This window comes from Anguilla rostrata, chromosome 10 (genome assembly GCF_018555375.3).
Source record: "Anguilla rostrata isolate EN2019 chromosome 10, ASM1855537v3, whole genome shotgun sequence".
Lineage (NCBI taxonomy): Eukaryota > Metazoa > Chordata > Actinopteri > Anguilliformes > Anguillidae > Anguilla > Anguilla rostrata.
The window spans coordinates 41,073,818-41,091,120 of NC_057942.1; the positions used below are offsets into that span (position 1 = coordinate 41,073,818).

General features: G+C 44.8%; 2 protein-coding genes across 5 annotated transcripts in view; both read right to left on the bottom strand.

Moving 5' to 3' along the window:
* The window catches only part of LOC135233538 (phosphatidylinositol 3-kinase regulatory subunit alpha-like), a 38,817-nt gene extending 33,842 nt beyond the window's left edge, over positions 1-4,975 (bottom strand). Inside the window, exons 1-2 of one of the 2 annotated variants that reach the window (XM_064297182.1) lie at positions 4,758-4,975; positions 1,734-2,465 (exon numbers count right to left, since the gene is read on the bottom strand). In XM_064297182.1, coding sequence (XP_064153252.1) covers positions 1,734-2,064 — 331 coding nt within the window. In that variant the 5' untranslated portion in view covers positions 2,065-2,465; positions 4,758-4,975. Of the gene's footprint in view, positions 1-1,733; positions 2,466-4,555 lie in introns of both variants that reach the window. The other variant, XM_064297183.1, reaches the window with a different exon arrangement.
* A 1,563-nt stretch (positions 4,976-6,538) lies between these two features.
* The window catches only part of LOC135233539 (erbin-like), a 59,705-nt gene continuing 48,940 nt past the window's right edge, over positions 6,539-17,303 (bottom strand). The window contains exons 18-24 of one of the 3 annotated variants that reach the window (XM_064297189.1): positions 16,284-16,395; positions 15,797-15,980; positions 13,793-15,272; positions 10,581-10,754; positions 9,994-10,080; positions 9,577-9,651; positions 6,539-9,479 (exon numbers count right to left, since the gene is read on the bottom strand). In XM_064297189.1, coding sequence (XP_064153259.1) covers positions 9,372-9,479; positions 9,577-9,651; positions 9,994-10,080; positions 10,581-10,754; positions 13,793-15,272; positions 15,797-15,980; positions 16,284-16,395 — 2,220 coding nt within the window. In that variant the 3' untranslated portion in view covers positions 6,539-9,371. Of the gene's footprint in view, positions 9,480-9,576; positions 9,652-9,993; positions 10,081-10,580; positions 10,755-13,792; positions 15,273-15,796; positions 15,981-16,283; positions 16,399-17,303 lie in introns of all 3 variants that reach the window. The other 2 variants (XM_064297190.1, XM_064297188.1) reach the window with 2 other exon arrangements.

Consider the following 17,303-nt stretch of genomic DNA (forward strand, 5'->3'; position numbering starts at 1 on the left):
AACCCTTTTTCACACTGAAATCCTAGACTACAATCAGCAAGATGACATTTTTATTTGCCTGTTCAGCAGTTATTACGTCACTACACAATATTCGGCACTTCAATGACATGCAAATCAGAAGTGGGGCATTTTGATTGGTGCAGCAATGTTACGCAATAACTGAACAGCTGAATTGGTGAATTAAAAAAATCAATTTGCATTTAAATCAAATGCCAAAAGCAGGCAGAAAACCAATCACTCTGCAGCAACGCTGTCCACTGTGCACACTTGCACTGAAACGTGCGACTGCATGTTAACTGCCGCCTTAACTTTTATACACAATAACCAAATTTATAACTTCAGTTTCTGTTTAGTAAATGATTGGACCACACTTTAAATTCTGATTGGGAATACTTGTCATTCTCCCCCACCCCCCATTTTTCCCCCCTTTTCATATAGGTAGGATGGCACCAGCATATTCAAAAACCACTTTTCATAGAATACAGAGGTCCATGATTCCACGAATTCTTTGCGAGACAATCGCACGAAGTTGCTCTCATTTTGCATCTCGATTAGAAACCACCCCGTAGGTCCGGTCTTCAAAATGGAGAACTCCCACAGGCGCTGAAAAACTGGAACGACTTCACGCCGCAATTAGAATTTCTCGTCAGGCACCAACATCGGCGCGGACGAGCGGGCAGCCAGACTCTGTTCAGCTGCGGACGCTAGGCTCATGTGAGCCTAAACATCGGTCAAACCCCGTCACCTATTTAGACTGGGGGGCGGCTGTGTAGCACAGTGGGTAAGGAACTGGGCTTGTCAGAAGGTCATAGGTTTGATTCCTGGGTAGGACAATGCCATTGTACCCTTGAGCAAGGTACTTAACCTGCATTGCTTCAGTATGTATCCAGCTGTATAAATGGATGCAGAGTAAATGCTATGTAAATGTTGTGTAAGTCGCTCTGGATAAGAGAGTCTGCCAAATGCCTGTAATGTAATGTAATAATGTAATGGGGAGGGCAAAAAGGGAACCGTGTGGTACAACACATGGTACAGCGATGAGATGATAACCGAACCATTCTTGTGCACCGCCTGATAAGGAGTTCACCGTGTCTATTTTTATGTTGGCCTACAAGTTCGACCAGTTATGATTTCCTCACTTGACTGCTGGGTGGCTCAGCCGGTTAAGGCTCCGTGGTTTGCGACTGAATCACGACCTCGACAACGCTGACTGTGACCAGTGTCCCCCAGAGTAACCCCATTGGCCAGGGGTAGGGAGAGACCCGTCTCACTGCTCTCTAGCGACCCCTGTTGGTTGACCGAGTGTGTGTTAAGCTGCACATGAAGTGTCTTCCTCCGACTTCACCCCGCACAATCCCGACTCGTAGACCATGGCACAAACTTGGCATTGAATGCACCAAAGGAGAGATGTGAAGGAGAGAATACATTTTTTTTTTAAATCCCTCACGTACTCTCTCAATCCCTGTAATGTTATTGTGAAAAGGAAAAAAGGGCCACTTGTCATGCACTGTCTATTAAGATAAATTACACGACCACTGGATCTGTCATTCAGTTTTTGAGGCAGAAATTATTTGTCCAAAATGCTAAATGGACAGACGCTGGAGAAAAAATTAATTTAGAAAAGTATAGATGGTTTTTTTTTTTTTCCAAGAACCGGACAGTTAGATTTAGGAGGAGTAAGATGTTCTAAGCGCAAGCAGACGGACAGGACCGAGGACCTCGCGGCTACTCACCCTGCTCCGAGTCGGAGTCAGCCCTGCCGGGACCGGGGGCCATGGGGAGGGGCCGGGGGGGCCTGGGTTTCGGCGTCGGGGGCGAGATCCTCTTCTTCCCCACGAACTCCACGTAGGTCCCGGGGAAGTCCCCCTTCTCCTGGGTGGTCTCGTTGAAGCCGGGGAGCCAGCCGATCTCCTCGGGCTTCTCCTCGAACCCCTCGCCGTAGCCCAGGGCCACTAGCGCGCCTTTGCTCACCACCAGGATGTCCCCCACGTGCAGGCTGATGTCCTCCTCCCTCTCCTTTCGGTAGTCGTACAGCGCTCTGTACTGGAAGCCCTCCGCGCTCATCTCGATAGCTCGCGGTGCGTCGCAGTGAACGCTCCAGAAACCACTCGGAATTACTCAAGAGTCCTCGTTTTTTTTTTTGGCTGCGCCTGCCTATTTTTAAACTCCTTCCAAAAGTACATGCGATTACAAACGTACGCATGCATCCGAAAGCAAAAAACCCGAATCTCACGCACGTCGTCTACTTCCCTCCTCCCCCCCCCAACCCCTTAAAACTGGATTTTTTTAAAAATAAAAAAGTATCTTCTGTTGTTCTCGAGAGACGATCAGTTCCCGTGAAACTGTTTCAGGAATTCGGTGGATTTGAGAGTCCAGTAATCAGCGGCACCTCTGCGGCGCGTCAGACACAACATGTCCATCTGTCTGCTGCATTCCTGCCGCTCGACCGCAAATGCATCCCTGACCTAGAAAAAGAGGAGGAGAGAAGACATTTACGATGCGTTGCGTAAGGGGAGCACGCCAGCCTAATGGAGAAACATGCTGATTTAGCCCACCTCCAGGCGCACCGCGTTTTGCCTATTCCAACTGAAGCTGGGGGAACATCCAGCATTTTCATTTCGTTTGAATAAGCGGTGTTTTCCAGGAACACAGAAGACACACGAATGCATTAGCGACTATGGAAAAGTCAGGGGCAGGACACCTAGACTGAAAACGCGTTGCTGATTTTCTGCATTTAATGGAAGCAACGTCAGCCTTAATACATGCACACAAGGCACTGCACATTGAAAAATAAAACCTAATATCAAAGTTACATGGGAACTGTATTTTCCTGAATGACTTGGATCCAGTGTTATTGTGCTGAGAACCCTAAGACATACAACACAATCCATATACAAGGACGCTGTATTTCAAATTACGATCTGCAGGACCTGTAGGCTTAAATGCATGGAGTGGCCACCATCTAAACCTCAACTAAATCTATGACATCGAGAATCTCACATGCCTCAACATGAACAGTATAGTCTTTGACGTTGCAAATACATGAATGTTATGAATTCCTATAATCTACACAATGCTAAAATATGACATTTTATTTCTTTAATGTTATTAAATATTACAGTCTAATATAACAAAATGTGTGTTCACCTCTCAATGAAGCCTAGTTAAATACTTTTTTTAAATAGCCACCTGCTGAGCTTACAAAGAAAACTATTAATAACTTCAATGTTCTTCAACAACTTGTACTGTATAATTTAAACATGATTTTATTACACAGACCTGAAATGCACAAAAGATGGGTGTCAAAATAAAGTTTCAAAAGATCAGCTTCAAGAACAGAGCTTTTAGATACAAATGTGAAATGCGCCTCAATGCCAGTCTCAGCATTAGCTAACCATGCCATCCCCAAAGAAAAGATGAGAGTATTATCCAAATGCGTCTTAATTCAGACGGAATGACCCACATTAGCAGTCTGCGTGTTATGTAAAGGTTGGTCTAAACTGAAATAAAGCCCAGTAGCTAGAGAGTGTAGATGTGTTCGCGGATATCCATGAAATCAGTCAACAGGCCAGCAAGAATCCTTTGTTTAAGTTCTAGCATTTTGTTTACCAAGAATGCGATTAACCCGATCTGCATTCATACAACTGCAAACTAGCCAATGCTTTGATATTAACGTCAGCACATCAAAATGGAGTTGCTGCTCGAATCGCACATGACCACACAAGCAGCTTTAGCCATCCAGAAAACTAGGGAAACTACACGTAGCATTCCGCGTGACACTCCGTGCGTGTTATAATTCATTTGTTCACACAAGAGAAACGTAATATCCATTCCTAATTATGGAAAGGAGTGGGGCTGAAAGGGGAGAACAAGTCGGGACAAGTTCACTGGAGCCTAGCTGACGATGTCATGAAAGAGCTGACAGCAAAACATAAGCAAGTGTTAGCCAGATGGCTAACCAGCTAACGTGCTGCAAACAACAACAATAAACAAAACAGAAAACTCTTCGGTCGTCCCTGCAAACTAAGCAGATCCGGGACTATATATCAAACTTGCTGACTTCTCTAGACAGTGTTGTCAGCTTTTGAATTAAAATTGTTAGTCATCTTGCAAACTTAAACTACCTAGCTATCAATCCTTATGCGGATTCCCTGTAACATTAATGAAGACATGCATAATTTATCAGAAAAGCAACACAACAAAAAAGCAAAGAACGCGTGAAAATAAAATAAAAATACTACCTAGTTGGGCAATGTGTATTCCTATTGCCACGAACGCAACAAGGCAACAATTAGCTAGCTAATATCACAGCTACTGTAACAGGCGTGCGTGCGTGCAAGGATTCAAACGGCTAACAAGCTAGCATGCATTAGTTGAGCTGGCAACACAACTGTTTAAGTTAACTAGCATATATTTCAGTAATAACCGATATAAAAGATGCGTTTGTTGAGAAAAAAAACTACTTAAAGTAATGCATTTCAATTACACAGAAAAGTATTTATCAGCTGCAAAAAACGCGTTCACCACATTGTAGTTAGCGAGCTAGCTAACTCACTTGCACGCAAGGGGCCCAGGACCGTAGGAATGTGTCTTCCGTTCCTATGATCCACGATTGCAGCTGAAGAACTGAACAAAAGACCCCAGCGCTAAGTAGATTTTAGCGACGTCTGAGAAGTATTTTCTGATAGCTGATTCACAACTTAGGCGTTGGAAACGTAGTGTTCTTTTCTAATTCCACTAATAAAAGTGAGCTTTACCTTAAGAGATCCGCTGCAAGCGACTCTCTTTCTTTCTTTGCCCGAGGACACAAGTGTTGCCTCACTTGCTACCGCAGCCAGCCAGCTCGTACGAAGGAAAGGCACGTCAAACTGCGCACGCATCAAACTGGAGATACGCCGCGCCCTCGCTCCAGCTCCCAGTGGCGACGGCGTACATGTGGAAGGGAATGGCCGTGCTCAGGCAGCGCTGATCCGCACGCAACAAGAGTTTGGAACACCCACGCCACACTTACATAACTGGTGCACGTGAACTGCCTTTGCGGTCACCATTTCACAGTAAGAAATCACGAAATGGTAGCTAGTTTCTGTGCATTGATTTGTACAGCATATATTACATTACAAATCATATAACGCATGTTTCATTCAGCATAACATTGCGTGACTGAAAAGGAGACGAGAATAGAGAAAATATTTTTTGCATCAATAATTTAAATGAAGTAATACTTTGACTTACGCTCCAGTTTTTGCACAAATATTGCATGTTTCAATGTTTCAAAAAGCATGATGATCAATATATAGATGATCATCAATATATCATGCTTTTTGAAACATACAATATTTATACAAAGACTGCTTTTTAGTCAAATCGGCCAAAGTATTACATAATTTAATGTATTAATGCTAAGAATATATATGTAATTTTAAAAATTCATAACTCACACTTGCTACATTTTTCATCAACTGTTATTAAAAACTAAATAAATTATGAACCCATTTTTATTAATTTCAAATAGTTCCAGAAACAGTATTATAGAAAATGATAGATTTTCAGAACAATGACAATGCCTGAATAAGAATGAATGAATTACATATGGAAAACTTCATAAGTATATTTAATATTGATGTGAAAGGAATTGTGTTTATGCAGTGAAAATAATAATCAGCTCCTAAGGTTATGTAGATGTACCCACATTGATTCCTTGCTTGTAATTGCAAAAGAAGATTGCATTCTGTTGAGCTTCCTCCTTAAATAATTTTAGAACACATGAGAACCTTACACTTTACGTATCACTCCAAAATGTGTGCAAGCTTTGCAAAGATGGCAAAATGACTGAATGCCACAGTAATTACAATTACTGATCTCTGAGGATCTAGTCTTTGTGCTTTCATCCAAGATCAAGATCAGGACACTGCATAAGATAGTCGATTGTAGGCCGTGTGAAGATTGGGTTAAAAATTCCACCAGGTGTGCTAAAACAGTTTGTCAAACTACTCCCTCACCTGAATAGCTGGACAGCTGACATCTAAAAAAAAAAAATCTAGCCTGAAGTGTAGCTGATTGGTCGTGTGTTTTTAAAAAACAGGATATATGAGATAACGAGAATAGAATTTGTTATGTACAAAATTAATTTTGTACGTTATCTAAAATGCATAATTTGACAGCCAAGCATGCATCTCCTTTTCTGTTTTTGTTGTTACAGTTCATCCCCATGGTGCAGACAGCTGAACACATTCACTGGAGTCATAAATGACAGATTTTTTGTGATATGTGTCATATGTATTCAGCAAGGTATATGGCACTTATGTTAAAATGGATACAAATGTACAGCCATATGGTAAACTGTTGCCAAAGCAGTATATAGTCCATTGTGCCAATTAGTGTCACAAGCAATCGCTCGCGACATTACAAACGATCCACTCGTACAGCTGCTAAATTGACTGTGTGTCTTCTGGGTTTTGACTTCAGGTTTGCTGTCAACCATAGTAAAAAATAAAACATTAATAACAACCATACAATTAAAAAACAAATGTTAACAAGCATAGCTATCCCAAATGTCCAAGAGCATTAGTTTATTTCACATTTTACAAAGGCTACATCAGAATTAGAGTGAATATAAACATAGTCTGGAATGTTCAGTAATGCAAATCGTTCGTTTCAACTTATAGTGTAAAAAAATGTTTTCAGTTTCGCAATTTAAGTTTTAAAAAGTCATGACACTAATGCCATGTTTTTATCTTATAACTTAAAAGTATGTACACTTCAATTAGTATTTTCTATCACAGAAAATAAGCACAGATACAAAACAGATAGAAAAATAAATTAAAAACAACAAATGTGGCAACGTAAGGGAAAAGACAGTGGTTATATAAGGACATGAAATAGGAATGTTAGATGACCACACTTATACTTTAATTCCTAAATGACGTGTTAATGTAAAATGTAGATAGCCTCTTTGCAGTAAATATATATATACCAGGAGACCTCACAAAGTTCCCCTTCACAGTTGTTCTGTATCAGGCACAATATAGCACTCATTTACTGTGGACATTTTACAGTAAGACATCAATGTTCCTCATCCTGAAAGAAGAGGGACTGTCACCTTGATCCAAATCAGGGAGGTGATAAAGTTACATGAATTCAAAAGAAATCAAAGGCCATGAATTTTCATTAGATATGAATTTGATATGATTTTTTCCCCAAGCAGGTAGATTGTTTTATGTAAGATAAGCTCATACAACAATGTACAAATAAAAATGACCTATCCCAACAAGCTCTTAACTACAAGTTTTTTTATAAACTGCAAGAGATCACAAAGATGAAATGATGAATGTACTGTTCGCAGTTGTGTTATGAAGAAGAGAAATAAAATAAGGTACATTAATGACTGAAATGTTAATGTGCACTTAATTTAATAATTGAAATGATTAAACTAACGATAATGGAAATAAGATTTGATAGAGTGGACCCCAGGTGTGTTTACACGAACACTTAAATGAAAAGTTAATACTACAACATATAGACTCCCTAATGTCTGTCGAACCATTGTAAGTATGAGTCATGAAAGCATTTTTAGTAAAAAATATATTTTCAAAATGACACATAAAATGAGTTTTACTTGGCATGCACTCAAATGAATTATTTCATAACAGCAGTTGAAAGTCTCACATTTGCACCATTCAGTAACTGCAGCTCAGTGTGTCAGTATCAGGTCTAGTGAATGCTGGTCTGATTTCTATTGCTTGCATGTTTATGTCAAAATTACTGGGCACGTCAGACATTACAAAACATGACAAATTTATATTCCATACTCAAATAAAAATCTTTAAAAAACCTCACTGATTTCCTATATTTTCATCATTTAAAAAAGTCCAGTATAAAATCATGTACAATTACAATGTAATTAAAGGGCTTCCAAAATGCATGCTGATGTTTCTCTCTGATTAAAAGCCTCCGAACTCTGAGTTGTGAATAAGACTCGCTCTCTCCCTTGCCGTGGCTGCGAGTGAATATCGCTCTTTCTACAGGGCACGGTTAACAGAACCATATTCACACAACTCCAGGTGTGTGACACGTCACGTCCCACTCCAGTTCCTGGCCTTTTTCACACCAAGACAAAAATCCAGACAGTAAATGTTATTTCAGCATGAAAGAATTTTTTTCTTTTAAACCTCACAGTTTGAATGAGCATGCCGATTTAACCAATGGAAAGCAGTTACTTTTTTTTTTTTAACCATATGTACAACACTGATAAAAATGTGCAGAACATTTCAGTAAAATAATGAGTGATTATGAGCTTCCTAGTTGGAAATTGTTGATTTCTGACTGAAGTCCTTTGTGATCATGAGCCAGTAGAAAGGGCCTGAAGCCTGTACTAACATGTACTAACATTATCTTCAGCAAACTTGCGGCCTACCTCCGTGCCCACTTAGAGTACTTGCTTTGGTTACCTAGCACCTGTCTTTACTGGCTTTGCACTCCACCAGTGGGGTAAATTAAGGCTGAGCACCGTCCCGTCCTCCCGCGTCGTAGCTCACCATCCTCGAGGTCGTTTATCGCATTTCTGAGTCCGGAGATCAGAAGCGTCTTCAGATCCAGAGGGAGAGGCGTAGAGGCCGACTTAACAGGGACTACTTTGGGACGTGTGTGACAAATCAGTGTTTCGTAGTGTACGTGGGGGGGGGGGCACTGCCCAAAAGGACGAATCGAATCGCTGGCTTTATCCCACTGCGTTAAACACGTCGCTCCAATCCAGATGCGTCCGCAGTATCCGGCCACGCATGGCTGCTCGGAGCACATGACGTCTGTCCAAAGCACCTTCGCTGTCAGATTCGGCGACAGAAGGACTGAATTCATGCAGTTCGAATGAATGAAGACTTTAGTCTGGCACTGCAACAGCACTTTGCCTTCCACGACGTGCACAGTGAAGTCCAGGTTTCAGCAACAACAAAAAAACATGAAAATGAAGGCACACAGACTGTTACAAACAATGAGCCCTGCCCCCTAGTGGCTACCTAACATCCAGGCTTAACGACAATATATATATTGTATTCAATGTATAAGACAAATTTCCAAAGATAAAATCTACAAGTCTGTACAGAACGCACTACGTTTGTTTTTCTTTCAAAAAAAAGTAGTCCAGCATTTTACTGGCAATAGTAGTAAAAAAATAAAGCAAGGGTCCACCGATGTGCACCAGATCTGCCCACTCCTCCTTTACCAAAGCACCAGTCTCGTTCACTGCAGTTCAAATACTGCTTTAAAAAAACTGGCTGCTCTGTGTATAAGGATATTAAAGAAAATGCTTCTTTATTTCCCCTCTCCTTTTCCCAAAATCTCTCCTAAAATGTCTGGGCCTCTTCTTCCTCTTGCTGCTATACCGGTATTTCTCTGACAATGATCAGTTCCACAGTGTTGGGAAATTTCTTTAGCAACGAGACCGCCTGGCCGTGATCAATGTTAACAAAGTTGTATCCGTTCGCCTAAAATGAGAGAGAACAGAGTGATCTCACAATAATTGTAGAGATAAGGCAGCCATTGCATTTCAGTGACCATACTGGTAAAGCCTTGTCATTGTACCTGTAGAATCTTGTCTCCTGGCTGCAGGCATTTTGATGCAGGTCCCTCTGGCTGGACCCTTGTCACAAATATTCCCTAGAAAAACAGCGTGTTGTACATTTTTATTAAAACAATCACAATTAACGTCTACATTAATACTGAAACACCAACTCACGGCCCTAACAATACAGTCTTAAAGACTTTAGATTCAATCTTTGCGAATAATAATTCTGAATACCTGAATACAAAAAGACGTTTATCTGTTAAATACAGCAGCTTATATATTTCCAGTGCTTTTCATTCTAAGGAAATATCAAGTTTCAATTACTTGGATTAAGTACAATGTCCATTTGAAACCACAAAATCATAATATATAGTTATTACACACCACTTTTTTTCTTTTACAATGGATATTAAAAGTAAAAAAATGTTTTATACATTATCTTCTGGACGAAAGGGATTGCCTCTGCCTCCTCCTGATATGCTGAAGCCCAGCTCCGGATTCTTCTCAATTTTCACACGGAGCTAAAACGAAAATGAGGCCAAGCCATCACTCTCAGTGATGCGTTTTCAACAGGATTAAAATTAAGCAGTTAAATGTTATCCTGAACGTAAAACTATCCAAGCACAGAATTCAGAGATAAATGTTGAGTGGCCTCGCTGATATAAATGCAATTTTTAATTTTGGCAGAGTATAGTATAATCTTTTTTATTTTTTTTGGATTATTGGTTTTTACTGCGGTTGAATGCCCCCAAAACACTTGCGAGGCCAAATGAATAAAGTAACCTAAGTATAAAACAATTCATCTCCTTTTGGGGGTGATTCATGAGAAAATTAAATCGCAAACACAAATGTGGGTGAAGAGTCATTTTAGTTTACGGTCACGAATGACTCACGACTGGACTAAGAATAAACCCCACGTGGCCTGGAGCAGGCGAGACGGAGACGGGGACGGACGGAGAGGATAACGTTGGCCGCCGCTCGCTAGCCGAATCACGCTAGCAGCAGCACCGCCCCACCCTACCTCCTGCTGCATGCGCTCCAGCGGCGAGCAGGGCGGCCCCAGGGGCTGCTGGGATACCTTCTGCATCAGGTAGTCTATGAGCTGCTCGCGGGACGGGTGCCGGGCCATGGGCATCTGGCCGCAGGTCATCTGGGGTCGCCCCCTCGGGCACATCTGTCCGTTCACGTAAGGCACCTGGGGAAAGCGCGGAGACGAGAGTCGTTTTGGGAGACCCGCGATTCTGGGTTCTGTGACGGTTGCCTTTAAACTGCTCACAGCCCAGAATCACTCAGGGTACATTCGGGCAGGAGACAGAGCGAACCCGGGACCTAATTGGACCTCTCAGGGAAAGATAATGATCAGTGCTTCAAAGGACAAGGGAAAAATACGACATCCGAATTATCCGGAAGAAAACATCCAAAATGTAGCTGGAGTAAATGCGTGTTCTGAACGATAATTATCTAGTATTTGTTTAGAAGTTATGGAATGACTCATTATTTGAAGGTAAAAAAGGAGGAGTTTATGATGTAGTGTAGTATTGCACACTTGAAACTCTAGTGTAGCAAGCAGTTAGAACATTGGGTAAGGAATGCAATTTTTCCCAAAATCTGCTGAAAAACCACACGTGCACTAGTACCAGGGGGGCTATGTTTACTGAAAAAGTGTAAAATCGATCTCCTGGAACCCTTGCCGTGTGCCCCCTGGCACTCATTATGTAATCAGCCTGCACATGCTCTGTATGCCCAGCAGCGGGAGCGATGCGCTCAGTGAATCGGTGCAGTTACACACACTGTCCAGCAGGGGTAGACATAGTACCAGTAAAGGAATGCCACCTCACACAGGCAACCGTGGCCCTCACACCAAGTGCCTGTGTGAGGTGGCTTCCTCAAATAAACGCTATAGAACAATATTTTATCTGCTCTTCCTCGTTAAAAATTTTTTTTTTTTTAAACCAGGGGAAAACATACAATATGCCTGGAGCACAGAGATATGTCTCACTGCAATTGTAAAACACAAAAAGAAGAAAGAGAGGGTAAAGCTTTTGACTGCGGACTAAATGTAAAATATCAGGCACATCATGGCAAAATGAGATGGCAGATATGCATACATGACACATTTCCTGTGCGAATCAGTCCTGCAACTTTACCATATACACACACCCCACTGCTCCCTCAAGAAATCATGTGTTTTCATTTTGCCTGAAAAATCTAGTGAGAATGAATTGGAGCCAAAAGCCAAAAATGACCCAAGTGGGGCAATTTATATTTTACTATATTTACCCACACAAGTATTTGATGGTTAAGTTCGTAACATGAACATTCCAAAAAATTATGTTAATATCTGTGCTTCTCTCTAGATTGCTAGAGATAGTGGAATGGAGATATCTCTCTCCAGACAATCAGACATCCGTGTGCAGACTTTGAAGATTAAAGCTTCTTTAAAGCCAAAGACAAAGCAATTTCACGTTGGGTCGAGAGAGATTGCACAAAGGAAACAAAGACATCTCTGGTGACTGAAACAAATGCAATTTTAAGGCTTATTATTGCATTATGAGGTGAGAAATTACAATTGGTTCAAGGAACGGTGGAGTCTAGAGGGTATTTCTGTTGGCTGGCCGGTCGGAGGGATACTCCAGAAGGCCACAGATGTGAAACGTATCTAGTGAGAAGCCATGGAGCTTCGGTGCGGATAAGACTCTGCTTTAAACTTCAGCCAGAACTGGATCTGCAAAACCAGACTGTATGTCGGGTGGAGATAAGGGAGAGGGGATCGGTGGGGGGTGGGGTGGGGGTGTACCGGTACTCTCTCCTGATTCACGTACGGCTACTTCTCTCCTCATGCATATGCAAACACCCCTCACCGGTGCGCCGTGTTATCCTGTTTGTCTCTCTGTTTCGCCGTTCATGACTATTCATGTCCGCCTAGAACAATAACTCAGACGCTCGCCCGCACACGCGTGCGTGGAGACGAGCGATCTCGCACGGATTTGCGTCCGCGAATCCCAACGCAGCGGCCGTCTACGCCGTACGTCAGCAGATCGAATGCAAGCAGACAGTTTTTTTTTTTCAGACGAGTGGAGGAAAAGCTGTACTGGGATCAATGAGACAGCGCCGCGCTAACAAAACTGCCCGCGCGTTAGCGGAGAAGCTATCGCCACAGAACGGTTCGCCAACACCATGCCCCTTTTTTAACGAGCATTCTCCTTTCATTTAGCCCCGGTAAATAAAACAACAATGGCATGTAATGGTTTTCATCCCACCTCTCCCGGCTTTGGAAGAAATGATTCATCCTAGAGGTTCCTGATGAAAGCAGCGTTCAGAGATCCAGATGAGTTTTTTTTTTTTTTTTGTATTGATCATTGAATTTGAGAGGCTGCCGCTAATTATGATAAGGCCTCACGCATAATCAGAATCCTGTGTCTGAGTTTATTTGTGAGGTCATCACGTTCTAAATTTCAAAGGTGAGTCATTCCAGAAACCTTTGATGTTTTTTCTTCAGTTAACAGAGCCAATAAGCAATTTACGGGGGCTTTCCTGGAAAATGTCTGCGAGGATAGATTTTTACAGAGATGAACAGGCACTGGCCGGAAATATGATCTTAAAAAAAACTGACTAATAACAAGATAGAGATAAAGCTGAGTAATATGTCACAAATTATACATTCGCACAAATTATACATTTTGGGCGGAGCACTCAATGAAGCTAGAATGTCAGCACATGTGGTATTGAGTAACGACAGTTTGGATTTCCAACTCTTTATTTTGCTGGAACACAGTTTGCCAAGAACATGACCTGTTTTTTATGCTTGTTACAGCGCAAGACTTTGGCAATCGAACGGAGAATCGGGGGGTTGGGCGAACACACGTGCCCTGAACATCTAGAGAAACGTGAACGGCTTGACGTCCCGTGTTCCGCTAGAATCCAAGCCTCCACACTTTCTTAGGCCTTACATCGGTTTGTTTAAAACCCATTTAAGCCCGCGGGCAACTAAAGTTGCCGAGGTCTCTACCACTCTTTTTCGATCTGTGAATATTGCCTGGAAGACTATAGATGCTTTAAAAACAATCATCATTACTTGAAAAAATACAATTAAAATTTGAAAAAACATAGCAAAACATGTTCATATGGAAGGGAGTGCAAATGATTATGTGTAAGAAGTCTCTGGCAAAAATCTGGGCATTAATGGGTTAAGAAAGCGAAGCGTCAGAACCGAACCCCGGAGCGGACGCGTACCTTTTCGGTTCTCTTGGCGCCGACGTGGTGCACCATCTTGTCCCTCCAGTCCCCGGGGGACAGGCCGCCGGGGCCGTCCAGCACGGAGTCCTCCGACTGCACGCGGGGGCCACGCCACCTCCTGGGGCTGGGGCGCTGGTAGCCGAACTCGCCCACGGACATGGTCCTCTCGGGCAGCTCGTGGGGGGGCGGCCGGGCGCTCTGCGGGCGGGGGGGGCCGGACGCGTCCATGCTGTACGTGCGGGCCGAGAGGGGGCGCTGCTGCTGCATTCGGTGGACCATCTGCGGCGGGGGGCCCCGCCCCATGGCCTGGATCTCCCAGTAGGTCATGTACTCCCCCTCGTGCATGCGGCGGGCGTCCTGGTAGGTCAGGGAGGCGTTGGAGCAGGTGCTGCCCTGCCTCTGGACGGGGGCCCTCGGGGGGTACCGGTCCTTGCCCCAGCCTTCCACAGACCTGGGCGGGGCCCTCTGGTGGGGCGGGTGGAGGTAAGGCGGGGCGTTGTTGCGGTTGGAGTAGTTGGTGTTGGCCAGGGAGTGATGGGGGGGAGGGAGGTACATTTGGTCGGGTGGCACCGGGGTCCTCTGTGCCCAAAGGTTGTCGGCGGGCACAGCGCTGCTGGTGTACTGGATGTTGTACTGGGGCGGGGGCACGCCGGCGGGGACCGACACCCTCCCTCCCGCGCTGGCGTCACACCTGACCGGGGCCCTGGAGGCGGGGAGGAAGTCTGGGGAGGCCGCCGAGGATCCTGGGTAGAGCGGAACCGCGTAGTCGTCGAGGAGGGAGGCGGAGTTGCTCCGAGCGAAGCTCTGGCCCTGGGCGGCGGCCTCCGCCATTCTGGCCTCGTCTGACCCGCCGCCGCCATCGACGCCGCAGACCGTCATCCCGCCCGCCGGCACGTTGGAGTCGCTCTGGGACTTGACCACGGCGCTGGAGGGCCCTCTTCTCAGGGTGGAGAGCTCCTCCGCCTTTTGGGAGAGCGGCAGCTCGCCGCTGGACGCCACGTCCACCTTGGCGCTCTGAACCACCTCAAACTTCGCCATTTCGTCCGTGTGCCCGTTGACGTGTTCGGCGAAGGTCAGCTTCTGGGCCTGGTTCCCGTTCAGAAGAAGCACCCGGGCGGGACCCTCGTTGTTGTTGTCCTCAGCCGACCCTTTCTGAAGGTCCCCGGTGGCGTAGACGTCCAGGGTCTCTCCGAGGCCGCGAAGCTGCACCCCGTTGTCCGGCAACAGCTGGGACACGTTCATGTTCACCTGGTCCCACCTGCTGTAGGGGTCTCCCACGCCGTTTCTCAGGTCCAGGTCCCCGTCGATGAGCGTCAGCCTCTCCTCCGCGGCGAGCTCAGGCTCGCTCGTCTTCTCGGTGCTCGACTCGTGCTCCTGCTGGGTGTTCCCCACGGGCTGCGGAGACGGGTTAGGCCCGTTCCCGTTCTGCAGGAGGGGCGTCGTGTCCTCCAGCTGGTTCTGATTTTCATCCTCAAGCCTGGAATAAAATTTTTTTTATTTTTTTTAAACAAACAAATATGAGGCACAGCTTGTGTTCCATTCTCACAGGAGAAAAATTGGTCTGTGCAGCAGCGTGACTTCACAGAATATCACCATAAAACATGGGTCTGGGCTTATTGCTTTTTCTGTAAAACCGTAATATGGAGGGAGCACAAAGTCTGTGGGAAAAGGTCAACCGTCTCGTTTATCCACTGAGGCAGAAATATCACCGACATTATAAAATCCAGCTGGAAAAAAAGACTTAAACGGTCTGTGGAATACTATCACAGCGGTTTTAACCAAAACAATTTTGGAAAACTACACCAAGTTATTTATTATTCGGATTGAACGCGCTGCCGGAACTCTCAGACTGAAAGCAGATTGTGCAGATTGTGAAAAAGTGACTTCAAGGATTTCCGATTTCAGTGACGTCCGGAAACAATCACAACACACAACACTTCCTTCATGTTAAAAAAGTGTGAAATTCTGAGTGCTAAATGCTGAGGGGAAAATCCCGCTCACCTGCACTGACGTGTGACGGGCGGCCTAGCCTCCCTCTCAGGTGTGCAGACGGAGATGTCCGGGCTGCTGTCCGTGGTCATCGACACGGTGTCGGACATGTGCGAGGGAGACGAGCAGTTGCTGTTGTTCTGGTTACTGTTGGTCATCGCTTCGTCGAGGAGAGAGTCTGCATCTTTACCGTCATCTGTCGAAAAACAAGAGAACGATTTCGTCAAAATGCCCTTTAGATGGCATTACTAAATCAGGCCCTAAATGTTTACTCAAAATATAGCATGTTGCTGGAGATCTACCTAATTTGGCACACCTGATTCTACAACGTAGCAGCTCAACAGGACCGCTAGCTGTTGAATGAGGTGTGCTTTGTTACGGCTGGGATTGAAAACCTACAGGAAGGTAGATCTCCAGGATCAGGACTGGGCAGCCTTGCTGTAGGGCAGCGCAGACAAGTCTGCTGTACGCTGCGTGTGATTGGTGCTTGCTACATTACCTTTCTTGTCCTTGCTGAGCGTCACCACCTTGGGCTGGCAGTTGGAGCTGTCAATCAGAGGAGGACGCATCTCCGCCATCTTCATCTCCTCCTTCCCCGACTCCTCAGGCTCCTGCTGAGGGAGCAAGCGAACAGACACACACACAGCGGTATTTAATTGAACTGCCGTGAACCGCTATCTTCAGTAAGACAACACATTATGCGCAAATCCGTATCCTCATCTTAACAGAACAAAAAGTTCAGCGCGCGCGCATCTTTTATGGATGAAAAGACGGAAATTCCTTTGATCTTCGCGTCTCTGTTTTTAACTCAAAGGCTCGAAGCATTAAAGGAATACTTGCTTACATCGCTTATTGAAGATGTGTGCGGTGGGGAAAATTAATAGACGCCTTGAGCCGGGAGCACGCCGGAGGTAGGCGACTGATGGCGACCATTTTACACGCGCGTTGTCCAGAGCCGTAATGGACTCCGTGCAAATAAATACTTCCTGATGGACGTCAAGCGCTTGTAGAGTTCAACTGAAACCATGCTGCCGTCTGACCTGAGAAGACAAGGCTGAGCAGCTCGCTGCTCTGTCAGCTCAGCCTTAAATGAGGTTCGAGTTTAGCTCTGCAGGTAATTCTGATCTGTTGTCGTGACTACAGGAGAAAGGCCCTGTCCTGCTTCTGCGGCTTGGCCCGCGGTCACCGTGATAAACTACAAACGTGATTCAACAAGAAAATGGCCGCCTGCAGGCTGGCGTGTTTGCTGAGGCAAATCAGTCATGAAAATTCAGCCTGGCTGCCTTTCTGCCTGGCCAGAATGCATTAGACTGTCTATCTGTAGTTTTGAGATGAACCATTAGGGCTCCGACAATGCAGAAAAACACTTGGAGCGGGGGGTTACCCCACACAGCATAGCAGTCCTAATTATAGCTCTGTGATGTCCTGTTATTTCATCCGTCACAATAAAAGGATGTGAAGCAAATTGCTCGCGGTCATGAGGAATCCCACGTTCCCTCCTCAGCTTCGGAATAACAAC